Raw genomic sequence first — 18,771 nt, forward strand, 5'->3', positions numbered from 1 at the left:
CACATCCGAGTTCGGAAAATGAAGTAAACAGCAGGATAACTGGAGAAATTGATCTAGACAAGGGACATTAATGTGGGCACAGAATCAGTAAACAAAGATGATTCATTTTCCATGGACAGACCAATGAAATGCATCACTATCACTGCATGAAGGGTCATTCTCTAAAAGCACGTGATTTCATAACTAAAAGACCTGTGAGGCTAGAAAAGGCTTAATTCAGTTTTCTCTGTATTTTGTTTCATCTTGGTGGTGATCAACAGCATAAACATTAATCTGTGACTTCAAATAGGTAAATGGTCCTTTTGAAAAGTTTGTCCACTTTATATTCCATAGACGCTTCACACATCATAATTTCCTAAGTTATTAAAGCAATCCATTTATATTAAATCTCAAGAATTCACTCATATCAGAAAGCATTTTGTTGTTGAATGTGTTCGGTCATATTTAATGAGACACTGTAAACATACAGTGACTAGAGAAGAAAATGGGATCACACTGTATTCTTTTGACAAATATCAGCACATCTGTTGAGTTTTATCAGCAAAATAATCATTTGAAGAAAAACAGATCAGGTTTGTAACCAAAATATATCAGTTTATAATGAGCATGAGTTTGATAGGTTTTGAATGTTTCAGGTAGGTTTTAGGTGCGTTTCAGCTGTTGTTTCAGTCTGTCAAAAAAGACAAATATAATTAGTAAATAAATGATAAAGAATTGGGTGTGAGGTTAAGTCTTCTTGATGTTCAAAGTTAAAGGGTTAGTTCACCCAAAAATGAAAATGATGTCATTAATGACTCACCCTCATGTCGTTCCAAACCCGTAAGACCTTCTTTCATCTTCAGAACACAGTTTAAGATATTTTAGATTTAGTCCGAGAGCTTTCTGTCCCTCCATTGAAAATGTATGTACGGTAGACTGTCCATGTCCAGAAAGGTAATAAAAACATCATCAAAGTAGTCCATGTGACATCAGTGGGTTAGTTAGAAGTTTTTGAAGCATCGAAAATACATTTTGGTCCAAAAATAACAAAAACTATGACTTTATTCAGCATTGTCTTTTCTTCCGGGTCTGTTGTCAATCCGCGTTCACGACTCTGCAGTGACGCTGCTCTTAGTTCTTCGTCCTTGTATTCGGGTTCAAATAAATATGGCTGAGCAAAAAAATGCAAGTCTTCCTCCGTGTCGAAATCCTTAGACATGTTTGCGAAGGTTGTTTTGTTTACAGTCCTCAGACTGTAAACAAACCTCGGCCGCACCAGATAACACATCAGCAGCGTCACTTTCGTGAACGCGGATTGACAACAGACTCGGAAGAGAATACAGTGCTGAATAAAGTCGTAGTTTTTGTTATTTTTGGACAAAAATTTATTTTCGATGCTTCAAAAAATTCTATCTAACCCACTGATGTCACATGGACAATGAGCATGAGTTTCCTAATTAATTTCTCTTGATATCATGAACTCAGTCTACAGGTGTTTAAAATCGAATCCTCATGTTTAGTCTTTTCCAAAACCAAAATGAAGCAAAATTGTACTTGGAGCAATAAAACTAAAACCCTACAGGAATAAGACAAAGCAAAAAAGGGTTGCTTTCCACAGCAAAGTCACACCAAAACAAAATCTCCACACTTTGAGTCCGATTTAACGACGGATGGACTGGTGGGTTTGATCTCTGTGAGGTTTGGGAACCTTGTTGGCTGGTATGAGAACTACTGAAATACAAAAGTGGGCGAAGGATCTTGATCAGTCGCTCTGCTCTCCTCTGGTGTTTGTGAGTCAGGAGGAACCAGTGTCTTAGAGGACTTTGAGTCTTATAGAGGCGTTCAGTCAGTGGAAAAGAGATCTCCGGCAGACGGGAGGGGGGCGAGACCGCCGGTGACGTTCGGTAGGAGAGACAGATCCGGAAGACTCTGGATGTGCGACTTGAGCTCCTTCCGCACTTGTGTGACACGAGCGAGTTTCTAGCTTTAATTTTTTTTTTGTAAAGTATTTTGCAATTTTAGTATTTCAACAAAACATTATATTTCAGTTCATTTTCATTGAAGTTTTTCATCTTTATATACATTTTTATTTTAATTCATCTTTATTTAGACAAGGCTTAAGCTAGGCTCAGACTAAAATGAATGTTTGAGCCGTTTTAACAAAGTAACTTGTCTTAAAATATGTCACTGCCATTGTTTTGTCTCAAGTTGTACACAGTAATGTTTTTTTTTTTCTATAAGGCACACTTATAAAAGCTTCTTAAATGTCCTAATTTAACTAATCCTGGCTTAATCTAAACCCTGTCTTTGAAACCAGGCCTAGAAATTTCATAGCAAAATGCTGACATTTTCTTGAGAGAATATAAATATCTAGACCAGTTATCTTCATTCACAAAGTCAACCATCCAACAAAAAAATAAAGCCCACAAGATATTTTATACAATTTATTAAATTTTTAAAGTACACGTGCAAGTGTTAAGTTATTATAAAAATAATTTAAAAAAATAAAAATAAAATACAAAATAAAAATACAGAAAATAAATACATTTTAGGCAGCACTTCTTAAAATACATACTGTTGTCTGTGTCTTATAACAGCCCAGTAAACAAGCCAAAGGCAGCAGTGACAAGTAAAAACTCCCAAAGAGGTTTAGTTAACTCTTTCCCCACCATTGACAACATTTTCTGGCAATCCATGTTTTCACTGTTACATGGTAGGGGGCGCTCTTATGCATCTTCTGAAAAAGTAGAGAATCTCTGGATCAAAGTAGGCGAAGAAGCAGAATCAGGTGCGCTCACATGTAAGCAGAGGTACATGTATAATAACACAATCATCAAACAGCATAAATAAAAACTGCCAAATGTTACAAAACAAAATAATTGACTCAGAAAGTGTTAATGACTGTAATGCTTTAGGGGTGTTGATGGACTCAATCTACTCCATCTATGTTTTGATCAAACAAAAAAATGTTTGATATTCAAACAAAATATTCTGAGGGGACATGATATTTTTGTGAAAATGATCAAAAACGCTGGCAGTGGCTAAAGACGTTTTTGAAACACCGGCAGGCAATGAGTTAAAGAGGTAGAAACCTTGGGAGAGATTCAGCTTGGGAAGAGCTTCTCCTCCTCGGGCTGGGACGAGATTACAGTACCGTCCATGTAACATTCAAACACAGTGACATACATCATATATAAACTGAAGCATTTGCCATACACAGAAGTAGAACTGCAGAATTACATTTTTCTGTAGCTTATTCTGACTTTTCTGGAGGGAAAATTTTCTGGACCTTTCCAAAGGTAGAGGTCTGGTGGAGGACGGCTGCGGGATCCGTCACAACAGAGTGTGGCACGGGACATCTTCTGATTGCCGAGTACGGCTGGGAAGACACTGATTGGTGTGTACTCAGGATAAAGAAATGGCTTTTGGCAAAATTTCCCGCAAAATTAAATGATCTAAAAAAAAAATTAAAATAAAATATTTCTGAGATCATTTTAAAACAAAAAATCCTATGCAGACCTCTATAACAAGGCAATGGTGGTCAAAGTGGACGGTTGTGTCAGCGTGGACTGGACGTTTGTCCGTTGACTGCCTTGTATGCCATGAAATCCTCAGGTAGACTAACTTAACTATTGCACATCATAGTTGGGTTAAGGTGTGACCGCCTTCATGTTGTACTCCTCTTGGCCTGTAAAGATGATAATAGCATTAAACTTGACTTAGTGTGCCACAAAGAAGAAAAAAAAAATCCTTTATAACAAAAACATTACAAACTGTCTGACATACTTTACACCTTCATCCTGATGACAGGAAATTCTCCTTCTCTCCCTTCTCAATGTCCGGCTCCTGGTTAGGATTCTTCTGCAAGTAAATACAAACACAATATTTTTAGTAAGAATATTCCTCAGCAGCAAAAATCCTTACTAATTTATTTTTTTGTAAAAGCACTTTGAATAATAAATACTATACACCTTTTGTGTATAAAAGATAATACCAAAGATTAAATGCTAGATTATGACTGGCTCTCCAAATTTGCCAAATAGTATCAGAAAATCATATGGCATAATGACTTCTGTAAAGTGACTGTCAAAAGTACCATGTTGCTAATGACCTTGTGGAAGGACCCTTCGTGTCTCAGTACCGGCAGGAAATGTAGGTGTAGGAGTGAATGAACAGAGCTCTCTACCACTATCATTACCCACAACTGAGGAGCCCTTGTGCAAGACATCTAACCCCCAATTGCCTGCCGGACACCACAGCAAAAACAGCTGTCCACTGCTCTAGGTGTGTGTTCACTGTGTGTGTGTGTGTGTGTGTGTGTGTGTATTGGTGAAATGCAGAGCACAATTTCTGAGTTTGTGACACCATATACTTCACTTTCACTGTTTAAAAGAAGATCCATTTCCTCACTTATTTGAATGTCCTCTTCCCACAGTGCCCTTCAAAACTGGCCCTAATTTGACATGAATCTGAATTTGAACTGAATGGCTAGTTTAAGGTCAACATGTTACAGTTCCACAAAGACACTGGCCAAACAAATAATTTAATCAGAGGGAAAATGGTTATTACCACAGTTTTGCACATAAACAGTGAATGTGTGTAAATATTTAAGGACAAATAACTGTCTTGAGATTAAAAATGTGTCTTGAGATGGTAACTGTGGTACGAACTGTGGTCTTTGTTTTCAATAAATTAGCAGTCATGAAACATGAAACTACAATTAAAGTCCAGTTTTAAGAAGTTTGTGATGTGCAATATATAATTTATATGCAATGACAATCAATCACAGTTTTGTCAAAAATGAAACACTGAAAGAGGTTAAAAATATATATATTTTTACAAAATACACAAGCATCCATTCCCATGAACATTGTTGGGAAGGGGAGGAGCAACTAAAATTGTAATGAGTCAAAAACAGATTTAATTTGCATATGGTAGCACTTACCTTGTTACGTTGTAGACGACTGAAAAAGCCACAAATGACTTTCCTGAAGCGCTTCACCTGCAAGGACAAACATGTTGTTAAATGATTATTAAAGCTCTGATTTATTAGTTCATCTCTTGGATAGTCACAAATGTTCTCAATACACTTGCAGTTGCTCTTTTCAGTGCTTTGGACAAGAAACATTTAGTGCCTTTTAATTATTTATAATTGTGTATAGGTTACCCAAAAATGAAAATGTTGTCATCATTTACTTGGACTCGTCATTCTAAACATATGGAATCGAACACAAAAGATGATGTTAGGAAGAATGTCCAGGCTGCTCTTTCCCACATAATGACACTGGATTGGGACACAGACTGTCAAGATCCAAAAGGACAACAGAAGTAGCTGAAAATAGTCCACACAACTTCTGAAATATATTCAATGTCTTCTGAAGCCTTTGGATCTCATGTGTCACATGACCAGTTATGACCAATCACCATGCTCAAATGTGCCTACATGTAAATTTAGGAGCTACAGCAATGGGGAAATATTATATAGAATATCAAATTAAAACTTCATTAATTTCTTCATGTGAAGTAGATTGATTTGGAATGAAGCACGTGGTTGTCTGGACATTTTTTATGGTGTATTAATTGTACTTTTGTTGTTCTTTTTAAGCCTGGCCGTTAGCCTCCTGATCCACATTAGTTACCTTGACATTCACAATAGTTTGTTTTGTTTTTCACAGGAAAAAAGTCATACAGGTTTGGAACGACATGAGGGTGAGTAAGAGATGACGATTTTCATTTTTGAGTGAACTATTGCTTTAATAAAGATTAAAAGGAACACAGATTTTATTTGCTTCTGAATGTACTTGCCTTCTTGTAAAGGATGAAATAGATGATCAGCAAACCGATGATCAGCAAACCGATGATCAGCAAACAGATGATCGGCACACTGACCCCAGCTGCAATAGGCCCTGATTGTGACTCATTATGGCCAGGATTGGGTGAAGTGCTGGGAGCTTCTGGATTGGGTGAAGTGCTGGTAGATTCTTTAAAGAACAACAGGAACAATAACAGTGTTCAAAAATAAAAGCATGGAAATCAGTCAGCTTGGTCCCTTAGTTTATTAGTCTGCTGGTATTTAATATGTAATGGCCACATATGGTTCATGTACCAGAAGGCACACCTGCTCAAGAGAACACCACAGATAAGCAGGAAGTAATCAAACATGTACCTTATAATACTAATTATAATATAGAACTAATATAATACTACAAAATACTAATATTATTAATACTACCCTGTAGAATCAATGCACTCATCTTTCAGTTCTGCTGAACATTAAAGGGATAGTTCACTTTCAAATGAAAATTAGCCCAAGCTTTACTCACCCTCAAGCCATCCTACACTCTAAAAAATGCTGGGTTATTTTTTCAACCCAACCGCTGGGTTGAGACTGCTGGGTAAGGACGCTGGGTTAATTCAACCCAATTTTGGGTTGAAGATCCTTCTTAAAAGGTACAATTTGTGATATTTTTTTCCGCTAGAGGTCGCTAGAAGCCTATTCAAAACAAAGGCGTAGTTTGATGACGCCAAGTTCTAGAGCGGAAACTTGGGACATGTGGTCTCCATCTCAACGGACGGTGCAAAAGAATAGGGATTGGAGTCTGGAAGAAGTTACTGTAGTATGAAGCAGAGCAGGACCGAGTGTTGTGGAGCTGAACGAGGAGCTGGAGCGATTGATCAACACACGCCTCACGAGCAGCGGGACTTTTATTATGACACAGTCGCCGGCGCCGCTTCCGCTTTTCCGGTCATGAGTTTACGGGAGCTGTCCTTGTCGACAGAACCAGCGGCAGATGGTAAACAGTAATTATGTTCCATAAATAAGTAACACAATCCACCATAAAACGTGCAAGAAGTAAATAAGGAACTGCTTGAAGCAAGCTAGTGGTTTGCTGGACGCTAGACACTACTTCCGCATTTGTCCACGGCACTGTTGTCATGTGGTTCCTACGTCAGTAAAGGCGGTAACAAAGGGTAACTGACGTCATTGACAGGCGACTGCACTGCCCCGTGTCACTGTTTAGAATGGGAATTTTCTCATGATTTACAAGTAGTTGAAAACATTAGAGATATTGTTAGTAATCAGCTGGACAAAATATATAACACTAGCCTAGTGGTTTTTGGATATTTTACTGCAAAAAATTTACATATTGTACCTTTAATCTTAACCCAGCAGTGCTGGGTTGGGAACGCGGACTTGAAGGAGAGCATGTACGTCACGTTAACAGCACTGACTCCGGTGCGAGAAGCCGCCATTTTCTCCGCGTCTTCGGATGGAATCGAGTGAAAGACTGTTTATGGTAAGTGAAGATAAATAATTAAAGATATTCTCACTTATTTCTGTCCAAAAGTATTTCGAGATGTATTTGAAGGCGAAAAAAGTCAGAAAAGAACTTAGATGGAAATTTTCGCGGTTTTTGCCTCATTCGCCTCATGTCTCAACGGCCTCTTATTGAATCAAAGAGACGTTTTTAAATATAGTTGGTTTCTTGTGTCATATTTACAAGTTTCTTGAAGTTTGTTAATGGAAGGTTATCAACAGATTCACGTTTTAATTCATTATTTTAATTTTTTTTTTTTATCTTCGCGGTTAACCCGAATGTAATGACCTAACGTTTTCCTTAAGGAAATGAAACTGCGATATGTAAAATAAAGGTTGGTTTATTTTGATGGTGTTGAAGCGGAAATTGTTAATTTATGTTTTGCATGTAATATTTCAGACTTGTTGCGCTGTGTGTTCATGTGGCCCGCGACGGGAGTAACCGACAGGCAACTGCTGCGCGAGCCGAGGATGCGCGATCTTCTCGGCTAACGTACAGAAGAAGAGAGGGAAAGACGATTTATGGTAAGTAATGTAAAAATTCCACGTCATTATCAGTTGTTTTTTGATAAAACCATGTTTGATTTCGTAGATCAAGCCAGAGACCTAGGAGTGCTCCATTCTTTTGAGTTTATGTGAGTTTATTGTTAGAAAATGAATGTTTCTGTTGTCTTCTGCCTGTTTAACATTAATTAAAATGTCTGTGCAACAACAGTATGACTTCTTGACATTTTTTATAATAATTGATGTCCGTATTATCCATTGCAGAACTTAAACCAACTGTGGAAAGGAGCCCTTCTCCTTGGTCTTCCTTTCTTAAAGGAATAGTGCACAAAAAATAAAAATTGTCACCATTTACCCAACCTCATGTCTTTCCAAACCCATAAGACTTTTGTCCATCTATGGAACACAAATGAAGATACTTTTAATATTCTCATCTTTTTTATTTATTTATTTTTATCCATTTAGTCTAGATAATCAGTATTTTTAAGCTTCACAAATGCAGTTATTGTAGTAGTCCATACCAATATTTATATGTGAATAAAATTATAAATTATATCTGTTCATATCATGTAAAGCAATCATGCCTGTTCAGAAAATTCAAAAATGTTGGACTCCCAGAGTTGCAATGGATGGACAAACAATTAAGAGAAAATTAAAAATATCTTCATTTGTGCTTCAAAGATTAGCAAAAGTCTTATGGTTTTGGAACGACATGAGGGAGAGTAAATTATGACAGTTTTCTTTTTTGGGTGAACTAATACTTTAAAGAGCAGCCCTCCAAGTTCATCAAAATGTGTGAGGTATGTCATGTCTGTTTTAATACTTCAAGAAAAAAGTAATTTTTTTTAAAGACTATTTTTTTTTTGGCATGTTAACTGTTAAAGGGTTAGTTCACCCAAAAATGAAAATTCTGTCATTAATTACTTACCCGCATGCCGTTCCACACCCGTAAGACCTTCGTTGAACTTCGGAACACAAATTAAGATATTTTTGTTGAAATCCGATGGCTCAGTGAGGCCTGCATAGCCAGCAATGACATTTCCTCTCTCAAGATCCATTAATGTACTAAAAACATATTTAAATCAGTTCATGTGAGTACAGTGGTTCAATATTTTGGTCAGCACTTGATGCAGTTCTGTCATGACAGTAAACTGGTTCTTTCCAGCATGAAATTTTTGCCTGTAGATAGTTATACTTACATCAGTGAAGCATGGCACACAACATCCTGGCTGGATCATGTAATCTGTACATCTGATGCTCATGATAGTCTGGAAACAGTTGAAATTATGTATGGGTTGACTACCACTGATCACTTACCTGTCTCTATGACAATAAATGTTGATAACCTACCTGATTGCAGCAGATTGACAGAAGATGGCGCCAATGGGGTCAAAGTGAATTGGGTAAAACAATCTAAAGAGGATGTCATGTTTTATTGTGGGAGGACAGATGTTCTCTTAAGGGAAGTACAGCTACCCATGGATGCTATTTTATGTTCAAATATTAACTGTGATGATGACACTCACTGTAATGACCTATGTGAAATGTACAATAGTATAGTGAGTGCTATATATGAGGCCAGTAGACCTCTACACACTCATCCTAGAAAGGTTAAGAATACCAAGCCTGGTTGGACAAAGTATGTAGCTGCCCACCAAGAAGCCGCTAAGACAGCTCATAGAGCCTGGGTTATAGTTGGTAGACCCAGACAGGGGGCAGAATTAGAGCATAAGAAACTTACAAATGCTAGATACAAATATGCAGTGCGTTTTGTGGAGAGGCATGAGCAAGCCTTAAGAGCTCATTCTATGGCTGAAAACTTGCTTGGTAACAATGTCACTGAGTTCTGGAAAGAGGTAAAAGCTACAAATAGGGCCAAAGCAGTATGCCATGCCACATTGAAGGGGTGTCTGGTGGAGACAATATAGCAGAGCAGTGGAGGCTGCATTACGCAGCTTTATTTAATTGTATTAAAAGTGAACCTTATTGTGTGGGCAAGTTAAAGGAGGAAGTGATTCATTTTACTCCCAGTGAGGTTTATTATGTTATAGAGCAACTAGCTGATAACAAAGCTAGTGGCAAGGATAACATCACTGCGGAGCACCTTAAGTTAGCCAGCCCCAGGGTAGCAGCTCTATTGTCCATCTGCCTCACAGGGCTAATGACACATGGCATACTGCCAGATACCATGTTGACAGTCACATTAGTGCCAGTCATCAAGGATAAGGCAGGTAGAATAGGGAGTTTGGACAACTATAGACCCATCGCCTTAGCCAGCATTTTTTCTAAGGTGTTAGAAAAGTTGCTGCTAGATAGACTGAGTGAGTTCATTGACACCACAGAAAATCAATTTGGTTTTAAGGCCAAGCACAGTACAGATCTATGTATCTATGCCTTGAAAGAAGCTGTTGAATCCTACAGAAGGCAGGGTTCTACAATATTTCTGGGGTTTATTGATGCTTCCAAGGCATTTGACAGGGTAAATCACCATAAGCTTTTTACTAAACTTAAACTTAGGGGTGTGCCTGGATGCATCATACGTATCCTGGTTTATTGGTATGCCAAACAACATATGCAAGTTAAATGGGGAAACAGCCTATCCACCCTTCAGTGTAGGCAATGGAGTACGGCAGGGGGGACTTTTGTCTCCAGCCCTGTTCAACCTATACATGGACAGCCTGTCGATACAGTTGGGGAAGTGTAAGACAGGTTGTCTGATAGGGAACACTCTGTTAAACCATCTGATGTATGCTGATGATTTGGCTATTATGTCCCCCAGCTCTGTTGGGTTCCAGCAGCTGTTAGATATATGCTCTGAGTATGGGGTTGAGTTTGATGTAAAGTACAATGCAAAAAAGAGTGTTGTATTGATATGTAGGACCAAGGAGGATCAGAAGCTGCATTTTCCAATGTTTTACCTGTCAGGGCAATCCCTCTGTGTATCTCACTGTACAAAATATCTTGGCCATATCATCACTGACAGGTTGGAAGATGATGCAGATATGTATAGGCAGAGACGAATGTTGTATGTTCAAGAAAACATGTTAGTCCGGAAATTCCATCATTGCTCTGATGAGGTGAAAGTGAGATTGTTTCGTGCATACTGTACCCCTATGTATGCAGCCCCATTGTGGGTCAACTACAAAAAGGAGACCATGCGCAAACTTCAGGTAGCCTATAATGACTGCCTGAGTATACTGCTAGAAAAGCCCAGGAGTAGCAGTGCAAGTAAGCTCTTTTGTGACTTAGGGCTAAGCACTTTACAGGCTCTCCTGAGGAACCTAATGTTTAAGTTCATGTCCCGACTTGATGAGTCTCAAAATTGTATTATAATGATGCTCACAAGCCCTAGGTGCAGCTTGGTTAGATATCAATCATATTTGTGGAAATATTGGTATGGGTGCCTGTTAAGACTCTCATGAATCAAAATATGTTTTTATGTGTTTATGTATGTATCTATTCCTTTTGTTATGTTGTTGGTCTTGTTGTTGGGTCTAGAGGCTGTAATAAAGTTTATAATATTAATATTATAAAGCGATGAGAATATTTTTGGTGCGCCAAAAAAACTAAATAACGACTTGTATAGTGATGGCCGATTTCAAAACAGGAAGCTTCGGAGCATAATGAATCAGTGTGTCGAATCATGATTCAGATCGCGTGTCAAATTGCCAAACTGCTAAAATCACGTGACTTTGGCGCTCTGAACTGCTGATTCATAACCTCCGAAGCTTCCTGAAGCAGTGTTTTGACATCGGCCATCACTATACAAGTCGTTTTGTTTTTTTTTTGCACCAAAAATATTCTCGTGGCTTTATAATATTAATATTGAACCACTGTACTCACATGAACTGATTTAAATATGTTTTTAGTACATTAATGGATCTTGAGAGAGGAAATGTCATTGCTGGCTATGCAGGCCTCACGGAGCCATCGGAGTTCAACAAAAATATCTTCATTTGCGTTCCGAAGATTAACGAAGGTCTTACGGGTGTGGAACGACATGAGGGTGAGTAATAAATGACATTATTTTCATTTTTGGGTCAACTAACTCTTTAAGCTTCATAATGACAGAAAAAAACATCTCACTGGACTCCAACCTACATGCTGTGGGAGCCACTGGCCCCTTAAATGAAGACATTGTGGCAAAAACATGGTTTTTGAATAGGGCTGGACAGTTAACGATATCATGTCAAAATCACAATTAAATTTATGGCTAAAAAAGTAAGCTCAGGACATTTTTACTGTATATGGATTAATCTAATCCATCTGCAGTCTCACTGTATGAGGACAATCCACTTGAACTTCATCTCCAGAGCTGCTCTTGAGTCACTTCACAATGATGTCTGAAAATTCAGTTTTAACCATCAAATGTTTTAGGGATTTGTTTTGTGTTCCCTACTAATTTTCTATTTCCTCTTTTTAACCCAATGATGAACAGGTGGTAACAAGGATGAATACTGGTCAAAAAGGAGAATGACCTTCCCCAATGAAGATCACTGATGTGACCGTGCTTTTAAAGGAGAAGATTGTCCTGGACAATTTAAAGGATGTTGCATGCATTTGCTGTGCTGATGGAGCCTCTTCATGACTGGACATCAGTTATCCTAAGGAGGTCATGAAAATTGGCAGTGATGCGCGTTCTGTATTCATGGACTCAACGAACTTTTAGCATATAATCTGACAAATGTTCAATGCTTGTTCATTGTTTAGTGGAGGAATTCACACTCTCTCATTCCAACTCACATTCTTTTACATGCGATACTAATGTCAGTGTTAATGTTGTGGTTTATTTGTGTTCAGTCATGTTTGTAAAACTTTAGTCATGTTAAATTGTTATTAAAATTCTTAGATTTATTTTTATTTAACTCATAGTTTAATATAGCTCCATATTTTAGGCAACAATAGAGATTTTAGATAATTATTACCAAATAGTTTTGTAAACACTTAAGGTTATGGATTTATAGTTATGTTTGAAATTGAGTGAACTTTGGAATTTAACTTGTTACCTTTGTTTGCTTGAATAAATTATTGCAATATTTAATACAATTACTTAAAGTTGAAACCAGTGAATAATTTTATAGTGTAGTGTTTTTGTTGCCAGTGGATATGCAACAAAAAAAAGGTCTTATTTGGTCTTAAATGCCAGTTAAATTCATCAATGTTCACTAAAATGTGAAAAACAATTTAATTTATCTGTATAAACTGTGTGGCTATTGATTTTGCAATTCTTTTCTGATTTTCATTTCACATGCATGTTGTTCATTTTGACCATGTTTGCCCTTGTCCTTGTTTTTAATAAATTTTTACCTTTTGATAGTCATTCTGTGTGTACAAGTGATTTTTATAATGTCTAAGATCACTGGGTTTAATTAAAAACCCATTTGGATTAATTTAAATACTGCAATGTAGTCATTTTACACCAAAATGTAGGTTACAAAAAACAACCCAGCATGCTGGGTTAAATATTTAACCCAACTTGCTGGGTCAAAACAACCCAGCGCTGGGTTGCCAAAATAACCCAAATTGGGTTGTTTTTAACCCAGCATTTTTTAGAGTGTAGGTGTGTATGACTTTCTTCTATCTGACGAACACAATCTGAGAAATATTAATAAATATTCGAATGCATCAGAGCTTTATAATGGCAGTGAATGGGAAACAATGAGTATGAGCTGAAGAAAGTGTCTCTATCCATCATAAATGTACTCCACATGGCTCTGAGGGGTTAATAAAGGCCTTCTGAAGCGATGCCGTTTGGGTAAAAAAAAAACATTCCTTATTTAACAAGTTATGAAGTAAAATATCTAGCTTCCATCAGACCACCTTCTGTGTTCAACTTATGAAAAAGTGTAAAACTTGCAGTTCAGAAAGCTTAAGCTATGTCCTACACCTTTCCTATTCAACTTACGGAAATAAAATTGACTGAAGCTAGATATTTTACTTCATACTTACTTACTTACACTCATTGTTTCCCATTCACTGCCATTATAAAGCTCTGAAGCATCAGGACATTTATTAATATTATCTTGATGCATCAGAAGGAATAAAGTCATACACACCAAGGATGGCTTGAGGGTGAGTAAAGCTTGGGCTAATTTTCCTTTTAAATTGAACTAATGCTTTAATGCATCAACAGGTTGACAGAACTGATAAACATGAAGATGGAAAACAAGATTAAGTAGAATAATAGGGCTAAATGACCAGAGGTGCAACTCTGATCTGACAGGACTGACTGTTGTGTATTAGTACATTTTCATTTATGTTACAACATACCATCTTAATTAGCTAAATTAAAAGTTAAAAATAATTTAACAATAATAATAATAAATTTGTTTGTAAATTTGTAAATAACACTTTCAGGAAAGTATATGACGTTTTGTATGATGCTGAAAATTCAGGAATAAATTACATTTTAAAATATATTCATAAACAGTTATTTTCAGTTGTAAAAATATTTAATAATATTACTGTTTCTGTATTTTTATCAAATAAATGCAGGCTTGATAAGCAAAAGAGACTTCTATTAAAAACAAATGGTAATGTTTCCAAGAGGTTCCGGAAGTAATCCAATAATTTCTTAAATTGATTTTTGACTAAAATAGAAACATTTTTAAAAGTGCGGTTGTTGAGTGATGGTATATACTTCTGAAAGCACACCTCAAATCGATTTCAACTAATGAAAAAAGTCATGTTGCCGAGCTCCTGCTGAATGACTACAATACCCATGAGCCAAGAGTGTCGCTGTAGCCAACATGAAAGCATGAACTGGAAACGAGGAGAAAACTCGTGGCTGTCATCTCATTCATTTCAAAACAAGTTGGGTTTAAACAGAGCCATAGAGAGAGATGGCTCTGGGTTTAAATAGATTTTTTTCTTCATACGAGTGACCAGTGCGGTAAACTTTAATGTACATCTGGCTGAGAGTACAATACAACTGTGTCCAACCAAAAATAAAGCAAAGTTGTACCGATTTGAATTGCACTAAGTTAATCAGAAATTGAAGAATGGATTACTTACGGTTCCGAACATTGATTATGAATCTCTCTGGTCCTTGTTTTGTGTCATTAACGAAAGCCTTTATCTCACAGGGCCACGAATCATAGGAAGAGTTAGTGACGGTGAGACAAATACTGGCCTTTTCCAGCAAGACCCCAGGTTTGTTCGTCGTTTGGCAGTTCTCGTAAGGACCACAGCACTGTGCCAGCAGTGTTTCGTTTTTCTTGACACGGTCTTGACAGATGACTGAAACTTTACTGGCGTTAATCCATTCGGGAAAACATCGCCTAAACCCCTCTGCTACACCTGTGTAATATATATTCACACTTTAAGTAATCAAGAAAAAGAATAACACGTAGATAATAACAATCCAGAACTGTGAAAACTATTAAAACACTTACCTGCGATAAGGAGAACTATAACTACGATTAAGTCGCGCATCTTCGGTGCTGTTTGGATCTGGATACAAAGGTGTGTTTTAGTGGAGAAAAAGCAGCTCAAACAGGTGAGGGGGGAGGGGGAGGGGAGTGGAAGAGGAAGACCACTTACTTTCAGCCAATCACGGTCTCAACTAGGTAGCGCTAGTGTGTTGTATTTACATGTGCAGGACAGGTATGAGAAAGTTCGAGAACGTTTTCCGCCAAATGATGTTTCATGGCCGATTTAAACTGTTACATGTACAGTTTCCCATCTCAGTGATGGCACAATGTTAATTATTCTTACTTATCTGTTTTGCGCATGTGTTTACTTGGACAGAACATTAGCATCATTAAGTATAAACGAGTTAAATGGTGTACTCAAGGAACATAACTCATTCGTTTATATATCGTGTATTTTTAGGATGTTTAATCTTATCAATAATGTGTACGCCATTTATTTGTATGGGACGACCATAGGAGGACTTCTTAAACAGGCTAATAGGAAAAACACCTGTTACATACAGTATATTTTACATGCATAATATTAATTATTCATCATAGATATTTCATATTTTGTAACCATAAAATATCTGATTATATACTATTAATTATGTACTATTATTTTAAAAAAAATTCTAAACATATATTTGACTGTTAAGGCCATCCACATGATTACCCAAAAACACTTTACATACTATTTAGTTTATGTTCCTTTACCAAAGGCAATTTATGGTTTTTAAAGGGTTAGTTCACCCCAAAATGAAAATTCAGTCATCATTTACTCACCCTCTGGTTGTTCCAAACCTGTTTAAATTTCTTTATTCTGTTGAACACAAAGGAAGATATTTTGAAGAATTTGGGAAACTGAACAGTTCTGGGGCATCAGAGACTTCCATAGTATTTTTCTTTCCTACTATGGAAGTCAGTGGTGCCCCAAAGTGGCCTGGTTACAAACTGATTACAAAAATGTCCAGCAGAACAAAGAAATTTATACAGGTTTGGAACAACCAGAGGGTGAGTAAATAATGACAGAATTTTCATTTTTGGGTGAACTATCCCTTTAAGTGTCCAGGTTCGCATACCCCTTAGTTGGGGATCACTGGGGTAGAGATGCTTGTCTTCTGTAGCAGTAAACTCTTCCTGACCATATCACAACAAATGAAAGTTCAGTTTGAAAAGAAGCCAATCAACAGTATAACATAAGAGTTTAGTTCCCCATTGACTGTTTGTTAACTCAATTAGGAATTCACAAACTGGTTACCAAGAGAAAGAGATTATTTTTATCCTGCAAAAGAAGAATAGCAATCCATGTTTTGAAAGGGAGCTCACCATGTCATTAACACTAAAAATCCTGTAAAAGATCTGGGTTCAGGAAACAGATAAAACAGAATTTTATCTAGATGTGGGGTGTAATGTAGACAAAAAGGGCAACAAGCACAAAATGGCTTCAGCTCAATAGTGTGTCAGATTCAAATCTATCAGTCAGTTGGTCCATCTATATAAGAATTGATTTCTGAATTCTATCCATTTGATGTTTTATCTCAGTGATGTTCAAATGCATAAATGCACATATATTCCATTTATCTGCAAATTAAACATTAGAAATGGTCATTTCATATAGAGTCTGGCCACTTTATATTTTATAGATGCTTCACAGCATCATTTACTCATCCCTCTGTTAATACAGCAATCCATTCATATTAAATTTCAATAATTCACTCATATCAGAAAGCATTTTGTTGTTGAATGTGTTCGGTCATATTTAATGAGACACTGTAAACATACAGTGACTAGAGAAGAAATGGGATCACACTGTATTCTTTTGACAGTGTAATATCAGCACATCTGTTGAGTTTTATCAGCAAAATAATCATTTGAAGAAAAACAGATCAGGTTTGTAACCAAAATATATCAGTTTATGATGAGCATGAGTTCCCTAATTAATTTCTCTTGATATCTTGAACTCAGTCTACAGGTGTTTAAAATCGAATCCTCATGTTTAGTCTCTTTCAAAACCAAAATGAAGCAAAATTGTACTTGGAGCAATAAAACTAAAACCCTACAGGTATAAGACAAAGCAAAAAAGGGTTGCTTTCCACAGCAAAGTCACACCAAAACAAAATCTCCACACTTTGAGTCCGATTTAACGACGGATGGACTGGTGGGTTTGATCTCTGTGAGGTTTGGGAACCTTGTTGGCTGGTATGAGAACTACTGAAATACAAAAGTGGGCGAAGGATCTTGATCAGTCGCTCTGCTCTCCTCTGGTGTTTGTGAGTCAGGAGGAACCAGTGTCTTAGAGGACTTTGAGTCTTATAGAGGCGTTCAGTCAGTGGAAAAGAGATCTCCGGCAGACGGGAGGGGGGCGAGACCGCCGGTGACGTTCGGTAGGAGAGACAGATCCGGAAGACTCTGGATGTGCGACTTGAGCTCCTTCCGCACTTGTGTGACACGAGCGAGTTTCTGCTTGTACTCCTGCAAGAACATGATAATCAGTAAATGAATGAATGAATGGATCAGACAATGTACACTACCATTTAAACTATATAAAAACCAAGGCTGTATCCATGTTTTGAACAAGTGTTTTTTGTTGTTGCTTTTTTTATGGATGAGAGAAATTGGTCTTTTTATGGAAAGGAATTGAATGAAATGATTTAAAGGGTTAGTTCAGCCAAAAATGAAAATTCAGTCATTAATTACTCACCCTTTTGTAGTTCCACACCCATAAGACCTTTGTTCATCTTTGGAGCACAAATTAAGATATTTTTGATGAAGTCAGAGGTTTGTCTCTCCATAGAGATCCAACGCAACTACCACTCCAAGGTCCAGAAAGGGTAGGAAAAACATCATTAAAGTACTAAAGGACTTTATTAATGATGTCCTTTATTAAGGACATCATTAAAGGACGCCAGTGGCTTATGGCTAATTATGGCTAATCATTTGAAACTTAGCAAAATAGCTGCTCCAGTAGGCCTAGTAATTTAAATAGGCTATTTATCTTAAACTCTGTTATGGAAACTAGCATGTAACCTCAATTAAACAATTCAATAATCAATTAAAAAGTAATTTATACCTTAATGTAGCCACACCAGCGGTTTGAAAAATGAACGGATGATGTATGGATTTATCCGCGGGCGCCACCTTCTGGTCAGAACCGGGAGTTCATTCAGCACGACCATCATAGTGCATTATGAACTTCTTGAGTGTACACTCGTTGTTGCGGTACATTATGATTGAATAAGTGCGACACCACTACAAATTGCTGTCCTCAAAAATCACCATATAGGGTATATAGGGCGATTTCAGACACAGCTCTTACCTATGGGATCAGATTCCCGCCAATAGTATTGCGGTCACGGATCAAAAAATAATAAGCGTAAATAACAAATTTAAAAACACATGTAAAAATATATAGCTCAAACTTAAAAAAATAATGCAAAATGATCGGAATGGCAAAGAACATGGTCACGGATCAAAATATAATAAGCGTAAATCGAAAAATCAAAAGCACATTTAAAAAAATAACAAGCATGAATCAAAACTTTAAACACATAAAAA

At 37.0% G+C, this 18,771-nt stretch overlaps 1 protein-coding gene across 1 annotated transcript; it reads right to left on the minus strand.

Moving 5' to 3' along the window:
• Positions 1-2,537: 2,537 nt before the first annotated feature.
• On the minus strand, positions 2,538-15,282 carry LOC137009688 (uncharacterized). Its single transcript, XM_067372126.1, has 6 exons — positions 15,196-15,282; positions 14,816-15,100; positions 5,785-5,960; positions 4,925-4,981; positions 3,766-3,840; positions 2,538-3,667 (listed from the first exon to the last, which is right to left on the minus strand). The coding sequence occupies exons 1-5, from the start codon at positions 15,233-15,235 to the stop codon at positions 3,775-3,777; spliced, it is 624 nt and encodes a 207-aa protein (XP_067228227.1). The 5' UTR covers positions 15,236-15,282; the 3' UTR covers positions 2,538-3,667; positions 3,766-3,774.
• Between the last annotated feature and the right edge of the window lie 3,489 nt (positions 15,283-18,771).

This window comes from Chanodichthys erythropterus, chromosome 20, assembly GCF_024489055.1.
Source record: "Chanodichthys erythropterus isolate Z2021 chromosome 20, ASM2448905v1, whole genome shotgun sequence".
Lineage (NCBI taxonomy): Eukaryota > Metazoa > Chordata > Actinopteri > Cypriniformes > Xenocyprididae > Chanodichthys > Chanodichthys erythropterus.

Bases quoted from the DNA above. Each gene is read 5' to 3' on its own strand.
- LOC137009688 (XM_067372126.1), bottom strand. From the start codon at position 15,235: ATGCGCGACTTAATCGTAGTTATAGTTCTCCTTATCGCAG. The intron at 4,982-5,784 runs GCAAGTACATTC...TTGTCCTTGCAG, and splicing joins ATTTCATCCTTTACAAGAAG to GTGAAGCGCTTCAGGAAAGT. The intron at 3,841-4,924 runs GTAAGTGCTACC...ATTTACTTGCAG, and splicing joins GTCGTCTACAACGTAACAAG to AAGAATCCTAACCAGGAGCC.